Source organism: Ranitomeya imitator, chromosome 5 (genome assembly GCF_032444005.1).
Source record: "Ranitomeya imitator isolate aRanImi1 chromosome 5, aRanImi1.pri, whole genome shotgun sequence".
NCBI classification, from domain to species: domain Eukaryota; kingdom Metazoa; phylum Chordata; class Amphibia; order Anura; family Dendrobatidae; genus Ranitomeya; species Ranitomeya imitator.
In genome coordinates this window covers 607,782,671-607,796,123 of record NC_091286.1, presented here as the reverse complement: position 1 = coordinate 607,796,123, position 13,453 = coordinate 607,782,671, and the positions used below count along the sequence as shown (strand labels likewise).

The following is a 13,453-nucleotide window of genomic DNA, read 5'->3' as shown; positions in this document are numbered from 1 at the left end:
CTGATCTGTTACTGATTAACTATCCTCAGGATGGGTCATCAATGTCTTAGTCTTGGACAACTATCAAAAGCTGAAAGTGTGTAAAGTGAAAAGGATACATAAATCTTCTCTCTGCTGTATCCTTGGTGGAAGTTGTACAATCTGATGGACCACATTAAAACTCACGAAATTTCTGGCAAATTTCAGCTTCTCCACCACGCACTCCCCCACGGAATTCCAGATTTATTCCTATTTGCAAAAAAGCATCAATAAATACTACAAAGGAGTATGCATGGTCCTAAATTATGTAGAAAATACATTAAAGGGGTAGTCCATTTGAGGGTAAGCTTTTACATATGCTAATTTCTTGGTAGTAATAGAATAGGTTCCCTTAAAAAGGGCCTGATATCAGCTCAAAAGTTTCTTCTTGTATTTTATTCCCGCTTCTCCCCTGATTATTCTGGTTTTGTTTTTTGTTTGTTTTTATTGTTCCTGAGATAAGGGCCTTCTTATTTAGTGTACATTTTTATGTCCTTTACAAGGAGGCGTGGCCCACATGAGTTACTAGGGGAGCGTCTTGAATCTGCTCTGTATTATTACTCTGTGAGTCACTCCCCCTTGATAAAGACCTTAAAAGCTTGCACTAACAAGGCCCATATCTCTGGAAATTTTAAAAATTGTCTGTGTCTGACCATGTACTGAGCAGGGGAGGAAACAAAAGACAATCCTGGCATTACAGCAGGGGATCACAAAGGATTCATTTTGTGAGGTAAACAATTTCACTGACTGTTTTTAAACAATATTTTACCTCACAAGATGTATCCTCAGCGATCTCCTGCTGTAATGTCAGTATTATCTTTTGCTTCCTCCCCTGCCCAGGAGCTATGGTATGTTTGGTACACGGTCAGACTCAGATAATTTTTAAAATGAACTTTCATTCGTGGGAAAACCCCTTCAAAAAGCAAATATCAACGTCAACATGTCTCTTCCTAAAAAGTACGCCAATGACAATGAAAGGAAAGCAGCAAAGGCACAACATCGAAGACAATAAAGGACAAATTAGACTCTTGAAGAGCAACAGCATCGCTGGGACAAAAATGCATATAGCACATGGGGTAGACAGGTCAAAGAAGATAGCACAGACAGGAGATGTCAGCACATGGGGAAAGAGAGAGTGGATAGGTGGATGAGCACATGGGGGGAGAGATGCTCAACGCTGCAAAGCCTGCCCCCATTGTGACATTACCGCCCTCTCGATGCGATAGCATCGGGCCTCCATCTAGTCACATATATAATTAACCAAGAGATCAATTTCTAATGCGGAACCAATAAAAACTGGCCTCTGGCAATCAGATGGAGAGCCCTTAGCTGCTGTCAGATCAGTAGGATGAATTCGCCCACTTTGTCCCATAAGTATGTATTAATGCAGTTTTAGCTGAATCTTAAGAATCCGTTTAAGATACCAATGATCATTAAAAATTCTTTATGCATAGAAAAAAAAACAACAACCCATAAGTAAATTCATTTCGCACATTGGATACCGGAGTGATTAGCATCATGTATTTACTACCCTGGGGTGAGCTAAGTGGTATTCCCTCATCTATACGTGAGGAACATTGCAACTATGTATTTTCGAAGATGAATTCCTACGATTTCATTCCATGGCAAGAGAGCATGAAATCTGTAAAGGGAGGAGGGTATATAAAAATAATATTTAGAAAAAAAAAACGGGAAGCACATTGACAGTCTAAAGAGGCTAATGGATGAGGAGATAGAGCGCTGCGCTCCCTCCGACGGTAAGCATTTTCAAGGTTCATTACATCCGGAATCATCTTTGCCTGCGTTGTAGTATTTTGATAATTATTTTAAGTCAGATATTTGTGGATATCACTTAATGATAAAAATGCATTATCCAGTCATGAGATTATTTTCCATCCTGGGTATACGGATACCTGTATACTTCATATCCTACTGCAGATGTCTCGCTTGCACTATGTCCTCTACCGGCGTCATTAATTATCCCGATGAATTGCGTTAGCCGGTAGTTGATTAGTCTTTGACTGGGAATGTTATTTGGGGCAAGAAGATGGTTAATCAGCAGGCAGTGAGATGTTGTGTTCGCTCGCTCCGGAGACGGCAGAGCTGGGGAGGTTGCACCGAGCGGCCTGTCCTTGGGTGAACTTTGCCGAGTCTATGCTATACATTTTTAAAGCCTCGTCTCTTATAGAGCACATGAAATCCACCGCCGCAGATGCCGAGCATTTATGTTTCATGTCAGGGTTATTGAGGGAGGAAGATGAGACAACAAGGAAGGAAAGTCTCTGCTTCCTATTTTAGCATCTCACAGGGGTACACAGTTGCATAGGAAAAGTGGAGAAGATTTTTCAGCCTTTGATAAAATCAATGAGATATGAAACCCATCAAAGTAAATAACCTGGTGGTTTTTTTTATATATATAAGGCTCGGAATGATGTAATCAGAGGGAGAATGAAGGCTGCAATTGTGACGGTGCTTCCTTTATTCTTTTTTTTTCCTTCTGTTAGTTTTGCTGTCATGTATGAGCTGTTATTCTATAGGAAATGTCTTTATGTTGCATCTATAGAATACAAGTAAAGAAAGGGGATGTGTTGCTTTCAGAAATATACTCTAAATATATCATTTAAAATGTATATTAATATAATTGCAAAATACGATACCAATAGGTAAGGAAAAATGAGAAAAAGAAATCAGAATACATACAAATATAATACAGTATTGTACATATACAGTGTATACGGTAACAGACTGGGGCACCAAGGGCCCACCGGTAACATCAACTACAGGGGCCCATTTTCAGCTACATGCAAATATGACTTTACCCTAATTCGCAAACTTCTATAGCAATAAACTGGCTTGATTATTAACCCCTTAACAACCACCAATAAGCCTTTTAGCGGCGCCAGTTAAGAGTACTGTTTAGCGGTGCTGAGAAATAAGTGGATAGCACCCCTAGCATCATAAAATCTCTGGCATCTCAGCTACCCCAGAGAACATAATTTGGATCGGTTTTTACCGCCCACAGTGTTGCGATCGCTGTTATTCACCGAATAATAGCGACCAACAAAAAAAATAAATCTGATTTCCCATTTATTTCTCTCTCCTCTGAAAGGATCTAGCATACCAGAGGAGAGAGAACTGGGGTCCCCAAAGACCCCCTCCCGGTGCATCCGGTGTCCCTGATCCCTCAGGCTCTTTCCCCCGGCCCTTGGTATTTTTTGGGAAGAAAATGACGGACACATGCACAGTGCGCCTTCCTAGATCTGCCAGCCGGCACCCGGCAACAATAGGACATTTCTCCTATTGGTTCATTTTGATCACTGTGATATAGCCTATCACAGTGATAAAAATTAAAAAAAATAGTAAATCAAACTCCCCCTTATCACCCACTTAGGTAAAAATACCGGTAATTAAATTAAAAAATATGTATTTTTTTCCATTTTTTTATTAGGGTTAGGTTTGGGGCTAAGGTAAGGGTTGGGGTTACAGTTAGAGCTAGGTTTATGATTGGGACTTGGTTAGGGTTAGAGTTAGACCTAGGGTTAGGGTTGGGCTAGGGTTGGGCTAGGGTTAGGGTTGGGTTAGAACAATGGTTATGGCTAGGGTTAGGGTTGGGGCTAGGGTTGGGGTTAGGGTTGTGTTGGGGTTAGGGTTGTGCTGGGGTTAGGGTTGTGGTGTTAGGGTTAGAGTGTGTTGGGGTTAGGGTTGTGGTTAGGGCTGTGTTAGGGTTGGAGTTAGAATTGGGGATTTTCATTGTTTAGGTAGATCAGTGGGTCTCCAAACATAACATGGCGCCCACCATTGATTCCAGCCAATTTTGCGTTCAAAAAGTCAAATGATGCTCCCTCCCTTCTGAGCCACGCCATGTGCCAAACAGTGGCTTTCCTCCACATATGGGGTATGGGGTATTGGTGTACTCAGGAGAAATAGCACAACAAATTTTGTGGTTCATTTTCTCTTTTTACCTTTGTGAAAATAAAAAAAAGTTTGGGTCTAAAGTAATTTTTTTGTGAAAAAAGTAAAAAATCCATTTTTTTCCTTCCACGTTGCTTTAGTTCTCGAGAAGCACCTGAAGGGTTAATAAACTTCTTGATTGTGGTTTTGAGCACCTTGAGGGGGAGAGTTTTTATAATGCTTTCACTTTTTCTGTCATATTGACCCCACTTCAAATGTGAGATGGTCCCTAAAAAATGGTTTTGTAAATTTTGTTGGAAAAATGAGAATTCGCTGGTCAACGTTTAACCCTTCTAACATCCTAATTAAAAAAAATTATGTTTCCAAAATTGTGCTGATGTAAAGTAGACATGTGGGAAATGTTATTTATGAACTATTTTGAGCGATATGACTGTCTGATTTAAGGGCACAAAAATTAAAAGTTTGAAAATTGCTAAATTTTTCAAATTTTTGCCAATTTTTTGTGTTTTTAATAAATAAACGCAAGTCATATCGAATAAGCTTTACCACTAACATGAAGTACAGTATGTCACTTCAGAGTTTCAGAGTTATAACTTCATAAAGTGACAGTGGTCAAAATTGTAAAAATTGACTTGGTCATTAATACCAAATTGGCTCTGTCACTAAGTGGTAAAAATATTAGTTAATTTCTACGGATATCAGGTAGCCATTTTCGTGCATCTATAAACTGCACCACACCAGCTCACAGGTGTTATTGCAACTCAGTTCTAGTCACTGAAATGTGTTGCTCACATCTCTAATCACTGAATTAAGCCTCATTCATTCAGTTCCAGTTGCCACAGATGAATAAAATGCAGCCATTCACCATGCTGCCTGCCATTACTAACGTTTCTGAACAAATAAGTTGTCCTAATGAGCTCACTAAATTCGAGCATGGTCCTTTAATAGGATGTCACCATTGTAACACGTCAGTTTATGACATTTCTTTCCACCTAAATATTCCACACTCACCTGCGAGTGGTTTTACTGATAAGTGGAAGTATTTAGGAATCTTAGCAACACAGCAAGAAAGTGGAGACCACGTAAAGTTACAGGGTGGGACCATCATGTGCTGAGGAGCACAGGGCAGAAAAGTCACCAATGCTCTGGTAACTACTTATCTACAGAGTCCAAGCCTCATCATGATAGCATAAAATTCTGTGGTTGAAAGTAGCAAGCAAGCCTTACATCACCAAGTGTAATGCCAAGAATAAGATGGAATGTTGTAAATCACGCTGTTACTTGATTTTTGAGACATGGAAACTTGTTCTGTAGAGGTACAAATCACTTTTCTCTATCTGGTAATTTGATGAACGTGTGTGGGTTTGGTAGATGACCGAAGAACTGCTAACTGTAAGGTTTGGTGAAGTGATAGTGCTATGGGGTTCTTTTTCAGAGGTTGGATTAAGGCTTGGTTAGGTGAGTTTGGTGTGGAAAAACTTAACTGTCTCACACATAGCCCCCACAGAGTCCAAACCTCCTCTGCCATTAACATTTGCACCAAACCGTTAGGCATCGGGAGTTTCTTGGCATGCATTTCCATGACTGAGCAGCTGCTAAATCAAGTATCCATTGTGGCGTGGTGTAAAAGCACCACCGCTGGATGCAGGAGCAGGGGAAACGTGTTCTGTAAAGTGATATATCACAATTCTCTATGTGGCGTCTGATGGACGAATTGGGGTTTGGCGAATGGTGGGAGAACGTTAGCCGCCCGACTGCATTGTGCCAGCTTTATAGTTTAGTGATGGATGGATAATGCTATGATATTGTTTTTGAAGATTTCAATGAGGATATTCCACAATAGCCTAACGTTCCTCTTAATTATCATTAAAATTACAATTACTAGATTAACAAAAACTCTTTACTTCAGAAAGTCTCTGTCTTTATTGCAAATTGTTTCTATGCAAAAATGTATGTTTTGATATTTTGGGGGATAATTCAAAAAGGAAAATAGTTGAAACACATAATCATGCTTGAAAAAATAGAAGTTGTACACTTACTTAGCCTTGCGGAAGTATTCGGCCCCCTGGAACTTTTCAACCTTTTCCCACATATCATGCTTCAAACACAAAGATACCAAATGTAAATTTTTGGTGAAGAATCAAAAACAAGTGGAACACAATTGTGAAGTTGAACGAAATTTATTGGTTATTTTAAATTTTTGTGGAAATTCAAAAACTTAAAAGTGGGGTGTGCAATATTAATCGGCCCCTTTACTTTCAGTGCAGCAAACTCACTCCAGAAGTTCATTGTGGATCTCTGAATGATCCAATGTTGTCCTAAATGCCTAATGATGATAAATATAATCCACCTGTGTGTAATCAAGTCTCCGTATAAATGCACCTGCTCTGTGATAGTCTCAGGGTTCTGTTTGAAGCACAGACAGCATCATGAAGACCAAGGACACAACAGGCAGGTCCGTGATACTGTTGTGGAGAAGTTTAAAGCCGGATTTGGATACAAAATTATTTCCAAAACTTTAAACATCCCAAGGAGCACTGTGCAAGTGATTATATTGAAATAGAAGGATTATCATACCACTGCAAATCTACCAAGACCCGGCCGTCCCTCTAAACTTTCATCTCAAACAAGGAGAAGACTGATCAGAGATGGAGCCAATAGGCCCATGATCACTTTGGATGAACTGCAGAGATCTACAGCTGAGGTGGGACAGTCTGCCCATAGGACAACAATCAGTCGTACACTGCACAAATCTGGTCTTTATGGAAGAGTGACAAGAAGAAAGCCATTTCTCAAAGATATCCATAAAAAGTATCGTTTAAAGTTTGCAACACACCACCTGGTAGACACGCCAAACATGTGGAAGAAGGTGCTCTGGTCAGATGAAACCAAAATCAAACTTTTTGGCAACAATGTCAAATGATATGTTTGGCGTAAAGGCAACAAAGCTCATTACCCGATACACACCATCCTCACTGTCAAACATGGTGGTGGCAGCATCATGGTTTGGGCCTGCTTTTCTTCAGCAGGGACAGGGAAGATGGTTAAAATTGATGAGAAGATGGATGAAGCCAAATACAGGACCATTCTTGAAAAAAACCTGTTGGAGTCTGCAAAAGACCTAAAACTGGGACGGAGATTTGTCTTCCAACAAGACAATGATCCCAAACATAAAGCAAAATTTACAATGGAATGGTTCACAAATAAATGTATCCAGGTGTTAGAATGGCAAAGTCAAAGTCCAGCCCTCAATTCAATCGAGAATCTGTGGAAAGAGCTGAAAACTGCTGTTCACAAACGATGTCCATCAAACCTCACTGAGCTCGAGCTGTTTGCCAAGGAAGAATTGGCAAGAATTTCATTCTCTCAATGTACAAAACTGATAGAGACATTCCCCAGGGGACTTGCAGCTGTAATCGCAGCAAAATGTGGAGCAAAAAAGTATTAAGCTAAAGGGGCCGAATAATATTGTACGCCCCACTTTTCAGTTTTTGAATTTCCACAAAAATTTTAAATAACCAATAAATTTCATTTAACTTCACAATTGTGTTCCACTTGTTGTTGATTCTTCACCAAAAATTTACATTTGGTATCTTTATGTTTGAAGCATGATATGTAGGAAAAGGTTGAAAAGTTCCAGGGGGCCGAATACTTTCGCAAGGCACTGTATGTGCTCCTCATTAATCACCTGAAAACTTAACCTTGATGGGTCCATTATTTTTTATTACTTGAAGGTGGGTGCTTCCATACGATTTATGTGTCTGGTGTGGTGTGATATTTCAGAGTCTTAAGCTGTATTTGTCTAAATTTGGTTTGGATATAAAAAAAAAAATTCAGAAACAATTTAGGGACATCTTTAGCTGAAATGGGAACTGGGCTTAAGCAAAACCACCAGTTTTGGAGTCTTTCCTGGTTGGAATTATCAACGTGGAATTATCAATTTTTCACATGTCCTAGATTCATGGTACTGAAACTCAGTAGCCTCTTAGACGTATGTAGTATGAGGTTGTTGAGTTCAGAAGGTTTGATCGCACAGGAGAGCAAAATTGTAGGTATGCTTGAAGCAAAAGGGAACATATTCTTGCTTATATTTTTGCACAGTCAAATATATACAGTTGTGGTCAAAAGTTTACATACCACGGCAGAATTTTTGCTTTCTTGGCCTTTTTTCAGAGAAGATGAATGATAGCACCAAAACTTTTTCTCCACTCATGGTTAGTGGTTGGGTGAATACATTTATTGTCAAACCACTGTGTTTCCTCTTTTTAAATCATAATGACAACACAAAACATCCAAGGGACCCTGATCAAAAGTTCACATACCCTGGTGATTTTAGGCTGATAACATGTACAGAAGTTGACACAAATAGAATCGTGTTTAACAGAGAAAAATGCAAGATTCTACGTCTGAGCAAGAAAAGCAAAAATGACATCTACAGAATAGGAGGAATAGAACCAAGCAACAGCAAGTTGCTTAGTTCTATTCGTTGCTTTCTTGACGACAGGCCAAGAAAGCAAAAATTCTGCTGGAGTTTGAGCACAACCATAGTTTGCCAACATTTGCAAATATGGCATCCTTTATGTTACTGTCTACCCTAAAACAACAAGACACAAAAATATGGTGCTCTTCAAAGACCAAGAGGGCAAATTTATTTTTGTTTTTCTGTGTGTGTGTATGGACTATTAATGTGTTTAATGTGTGTATGTTTTTAGTGTGCATGTTTATATGCATGCTTATAAGCTTCATGAGTTTTATGCTACACGTCTGCAGAGACTGGAGATATCTAGGTGATTTTGGACAGCAGAAATACTACATTAACACAATGTTTGTTGCATAGTAAATATAATACAGCTCAGAAATGGAAGGAAAAATGTAAACCAGGACTAGACAAATACAGTAACTGCGTGACCCAGACACGGGATGAAGGATCCATGTCAAACATGTTGGACCAGAAGTAACTAACTCTGACAAATATGTGTGGGTGAATCTCTGCATTTCTAGTGTGCCCTAGGCAAAAATATCCAAAACTGAGTTTTGTATAAGTCATGTGTGTAATGTGTATTTTATTCCTGAAATGTTTGTAAATTACATTTTGCAGCTCAAAAATTTGAAATAAATGTATTATAGAATAAAATAAACTGTGATACACAGAATAAGATTAAGAAGGTGTACAGACAATGCTAGAGTAGATTAGTGAAATGTAGCAGGCACCTACTAATTATTACAATCTGATCTGTATTGTAGTGTTTACGGCTGTCCTTTGGCCAAGAAAAGGAAAACCCAAGAAAACAAGCCTTTAGAACCTTCACCAAAAAGAAAACCTTACTCCTCAAAAACTGACAACTCCTCGGTAGACGAGTGCTATGAAACAGACGGCACCGAGGAAATGGATGAGAAGGAAGAGGAAGAAGAATATTCCGATGATAACGAAGACCAGGAGGATGAAGAAGATGAGGAGTTAGATAGGGATGATGACGATGAAATAGAAGAAGATGAGGAGGAAGAGGAAGGAGAAGAAATAGAAGAGGATGACGATGAGGAGTACGACGACGACGATTATGATGATGAACAAGGTAATAATTTGGTCTTTGAGGTGCTATTTTCTTGTCTTTTGGGGACTTCACTAAAATCCAACCAATCAACCAACCATTCTTCTAATAGTCAAAATAGTGACGTAAGGGACACCATATCTACAGTTATCTACATATTGTATTTTTCTACTCATCATAGTTTTGCTACATTAGTATAATCTTATAAAAGGCTTAAAATGAATATGACTCTAGTACGCTCATGTTTATTTTTATAGCAATGGCTACTGGAAAACCAGCTATTTAAAGCTATAACTTTAAAGAGGACCTGATGCTAAGTTAAAAATGGCTGTATGCTTTTATTTTATTTCTGCTACTACTCTGGGTATTCAGGTTTTTTTTTTTTAATCTGCTAAATGCTTCCACAGTTATGGATATTTTTATTTAGTGCAAATTTTTGTGGTTTTTACAAAGGGACGATGCATACAGGATCCTCTGGGGCATGTCCTTAGACTGCTCCGCATTATTACCCAGTGAGCCACGCCCCCTCACTGAAGGCCATAAAAATTAGCACTTCATAAAAAGGCCGATATCTTTGGAGCCACATGGGTAGAAAGTAAAAACAACAAAACAGAATACTCAGGGGAGGAGCGAGAAAAAAATAAGGGCAAATACTGGCTGCTTTTGACAGATTCTTTTTAGGCCATGTCTATGTCGAATAGTAGGCCTCATGGTATTGGTCGGTCCTAATAAATGTTAAGAGAAGCCATTATTGGGATATATACATTATAGTAGACCAAAGGATCTTTTAGATAAATTTCAATAATAAAATCTACCTGCTGTTTCCAGATGTTCACATTTTTATATGAATTTTAGGTAAATTTTTCTATGTGGATTTATTATTTTATATAAATTATGATAGCAGATATTCTTCTTTTATGGCATAGAACTGAAATTTCCTACATAGACATTGAAGTAATTTATCATGGATTGTGCACTAGAATAGTGAGGTATGAAAGTTACTACATTTGGTGCACATTTCCTTTGCATAAAAACGTGTAACTTAGTTGCTTTTCTACTACTCTTAAGGAGAACTTATGGGGGAGAATAAATTTGGCCCATTTAGGGTTAAAATATCAAATGAATCAAGGACGGACATATAAGCCTTACACTTCAGTGAAACATTGTATATTAGCAATAAAGCCATGTCCGCTGTCTTTGGATACACAAGTCACTTGTCATCCTGCACCATGCGGTGGTATTGAGCTGTGGTCAGCACACAATATTCCTGGTCTCTGTCAGGAAAGCACATTGACTTTTGATTTCATGCAGTGACTGGACATTAAGAAGCTTCCTGTAGTTATAGTATCTGCCATAATAGCTGTGAGGAAAGTAAGAGGTATTCAGATTCCATGTCCTCAGTTGAGCTTTTAGCAGGCTTAAAGAGTACCTGTCCTTTTCATATAAAACCTGTATAAAACATGGTCTTGCTGCCTTCATCATCCATTGCCATTTCAAAATGTTTTCGGAGCACATACCAGTCTAATATGTGTGGGAACAGTCCTAATTTCCATGTTTTATAACTTGTGGATGGTTCCTCTTCATAAGTACTCTTCCAGCACTATGTATGCTAGAATATCCCTTTCATCACTTCCCAGAATGATTTGCTATTGTTTAATAGCTTGCCTATCTGCGCAGACTAGAAAGAAGACAGACAAGAAACCTGGCCGCCTGCACTTCCTGCAACCTGTCCCGGGGTCTCTGCTCTTAGCGATAACTTACCCTTGAAAACAGGAAGTGGACGGAAGTTTAGACAGAAGGGAGAAACATTAGATAAATGTAGAACATTACAATATTATTGACCATTGTTTTGGCCATCATATAAGCCTACATTTATATAAATTACAGCCACCATTTACAACAAAAGATGTCACTGATATCTGTTAGTAATGAGCGAGTGTACTCATTGCTCGGGTTTTCCAGAGCAGGTTCGGGTCATCTCCGAGTATTTGTTAGTGTTTGGAAATTTAGTTTTCATCACCGCAGCTGAATGATTTACAGCTACTAGACAAGTTGATTACATGTGGGGATTCCCTAGCATTCAGGCAACCCCCACATGTACTTAGTCTGGCTAATAGCTGTAAATCATTCAGCTGCCATGATGAAAACTAAATCTCCGAACACTAACAAATACTCGGAGACCACCCGAGCGCGCTCGGGAAAACCCGAGCAACGAGTACACTCGCTCATCACTACTTACAGCTACTAGCCAGCCTGAGTACATGTGGGTGTTGCCTGGTTGCTAGGGAATCCCGACATGTGTTCAAGCTGTCTACAGTAGTAGCCGCAAATCATGCTGCTGAGGTGATGAAAACTAAATCTCCGAGAAGTCATAAATACTCGGAGAACACCCGAGCGTGATCGGGAAAACCCGAGCAACGAGTAACATGGTAACATAGTAACATAGTTAGTAAGGCCGAAAAAAGACATTTGTCCATCCAGTTCAGCCTATATTCCATCATAATAAATCCCCAGATCTACGTCCTTCTACAGAACCTAATAATTGTAATTGTAATTGTACAGAACCTAATAATTGTATATTATTCGCTCATCACTCATCACTAATATCTGTATATTTATAAGGCTGTTCCTCCATGGTTACAGCTAAAATGCCTCCATCCATAATGCATTCAGAGTGCCCCCCCACACAGATTACACTTTCCTTATTGTTTTCAAGTTGGTCAGCGCTAATTAAATAGTACGGTAATTAAATTTCATTTTTTTTGTTTTAATAACTATGTCCAGCGCGGAAAGTTATGACTCTTTGCAAATCACTTTATTAGGGGATTTATCTCTTATTCCTGTAAAAATAATGCATGTAAGTGACTTACAAACTCCTGATTCTCTCCAGTCTGTTTAGCTGCATTGATATCAGAATTTACTCACTTGGAGTACAGATGATGGCAGTGGTGGGTCAGCCTGTGTATCTCACTAAATCTAGGGACAAGCTGCTGCTAGAGATTGTTATGATAAGTTCATGTTCACATAGTCAGTATTTGTTCAGTATTTTACCTCAGTATTTGTAAGCCAAAACCAGGAGTGGAACAATCAGAGGGAACGTATAATAGAAACACCTCACCAATTCTGCATTTATCACCCACTCCTGGATTTTGATTACAAATACTGAGGTAAAATACTGACCAAATACTGAACATGTGAATGTGGCCAAAGCAGAACAGTCAGAGGAGAATCAGGTGCTGGTCCTTGCACTGCCATCATCTGTGCTCCAACTGGGCACATTCTGATAACAATGCAGCTAAAGGCTGACAGATATTCTGGGAAAAGGAAGGGGTCACAGCCACTTACATGCATATTTTTTTACGGGAATGGAAATAAATCAAAGTGTAGTCACTAACAGAACAGTTTCCTGAAGTAGGTTGCTCCTAGAGTTAGTACGACACAGGTTCTGACCCTTTCACTGCCATCATCTGTACTCCAAATTATTATTTTCTGTTATCAGTGCAGGAAAAGGTTGACAAATAGACCGTTGAAAAGTAGGAATTTGAATGTGTGAGATCAGGATTTATTTATCTATCCTGACTCCATTCTGGATATTCTATATGCATCTCCGGCTTTCCGAGATGGGGTCTGTGTGCGTGTTTTCAGATAAGGAGTTGTAGGAATGCTTTTGTCTAAAGAGTAAGACAGAAATACCAAAGTGAAAGATGCACCTAAACTCTTCAGCTGGCTGTAGACAGTATTACCTTTAGCCAATGAGATGTATATATGCTAATGCCAGCACATATTTAAAGGTAAGCTGAGCCAATTATATTGCTACAATCACTGTCCAAGAAATGTCTATATAGATGAGTGACTGATGATGTAATAAAGAGAGATCTGCTTTGATGCTCAATGTATCAGCGTGGCTCTACCGTGCACATATTTGCATTTTATAATTTAATTTGGAACAGGCACAACATCTCAGAACGTCCCAG

At 39.0% G+C, this 13,453-nt stretch overlaps 1 protein-coding gene across 33 annotated transcripts in view; it reads left to right on the top strand.

Annotated features, from left to right (window-relative positions):
- The window catches only part of MYT1L (myelin transcription factor 1 like), a 770,605-nt gene that overhangs the window by 548,082 nt on the left and 209,070 nt on the right, over positions 1-13,453 (top strand). For all 33 annotated transcript variants that reach the window (XM_069728021.1, XM_069728020.1, XM_069728031.1 and 30 more), the window contains one exon: positions 9,175-9,503. In XM_069728021.1, the coding sequence (XP_069584122.1) occupies positions 9,175-9,503 (329 nt within the window). The remainder of the gene's footprint in view (positions 1-9,174; positions 9,504-13,453) is intronic.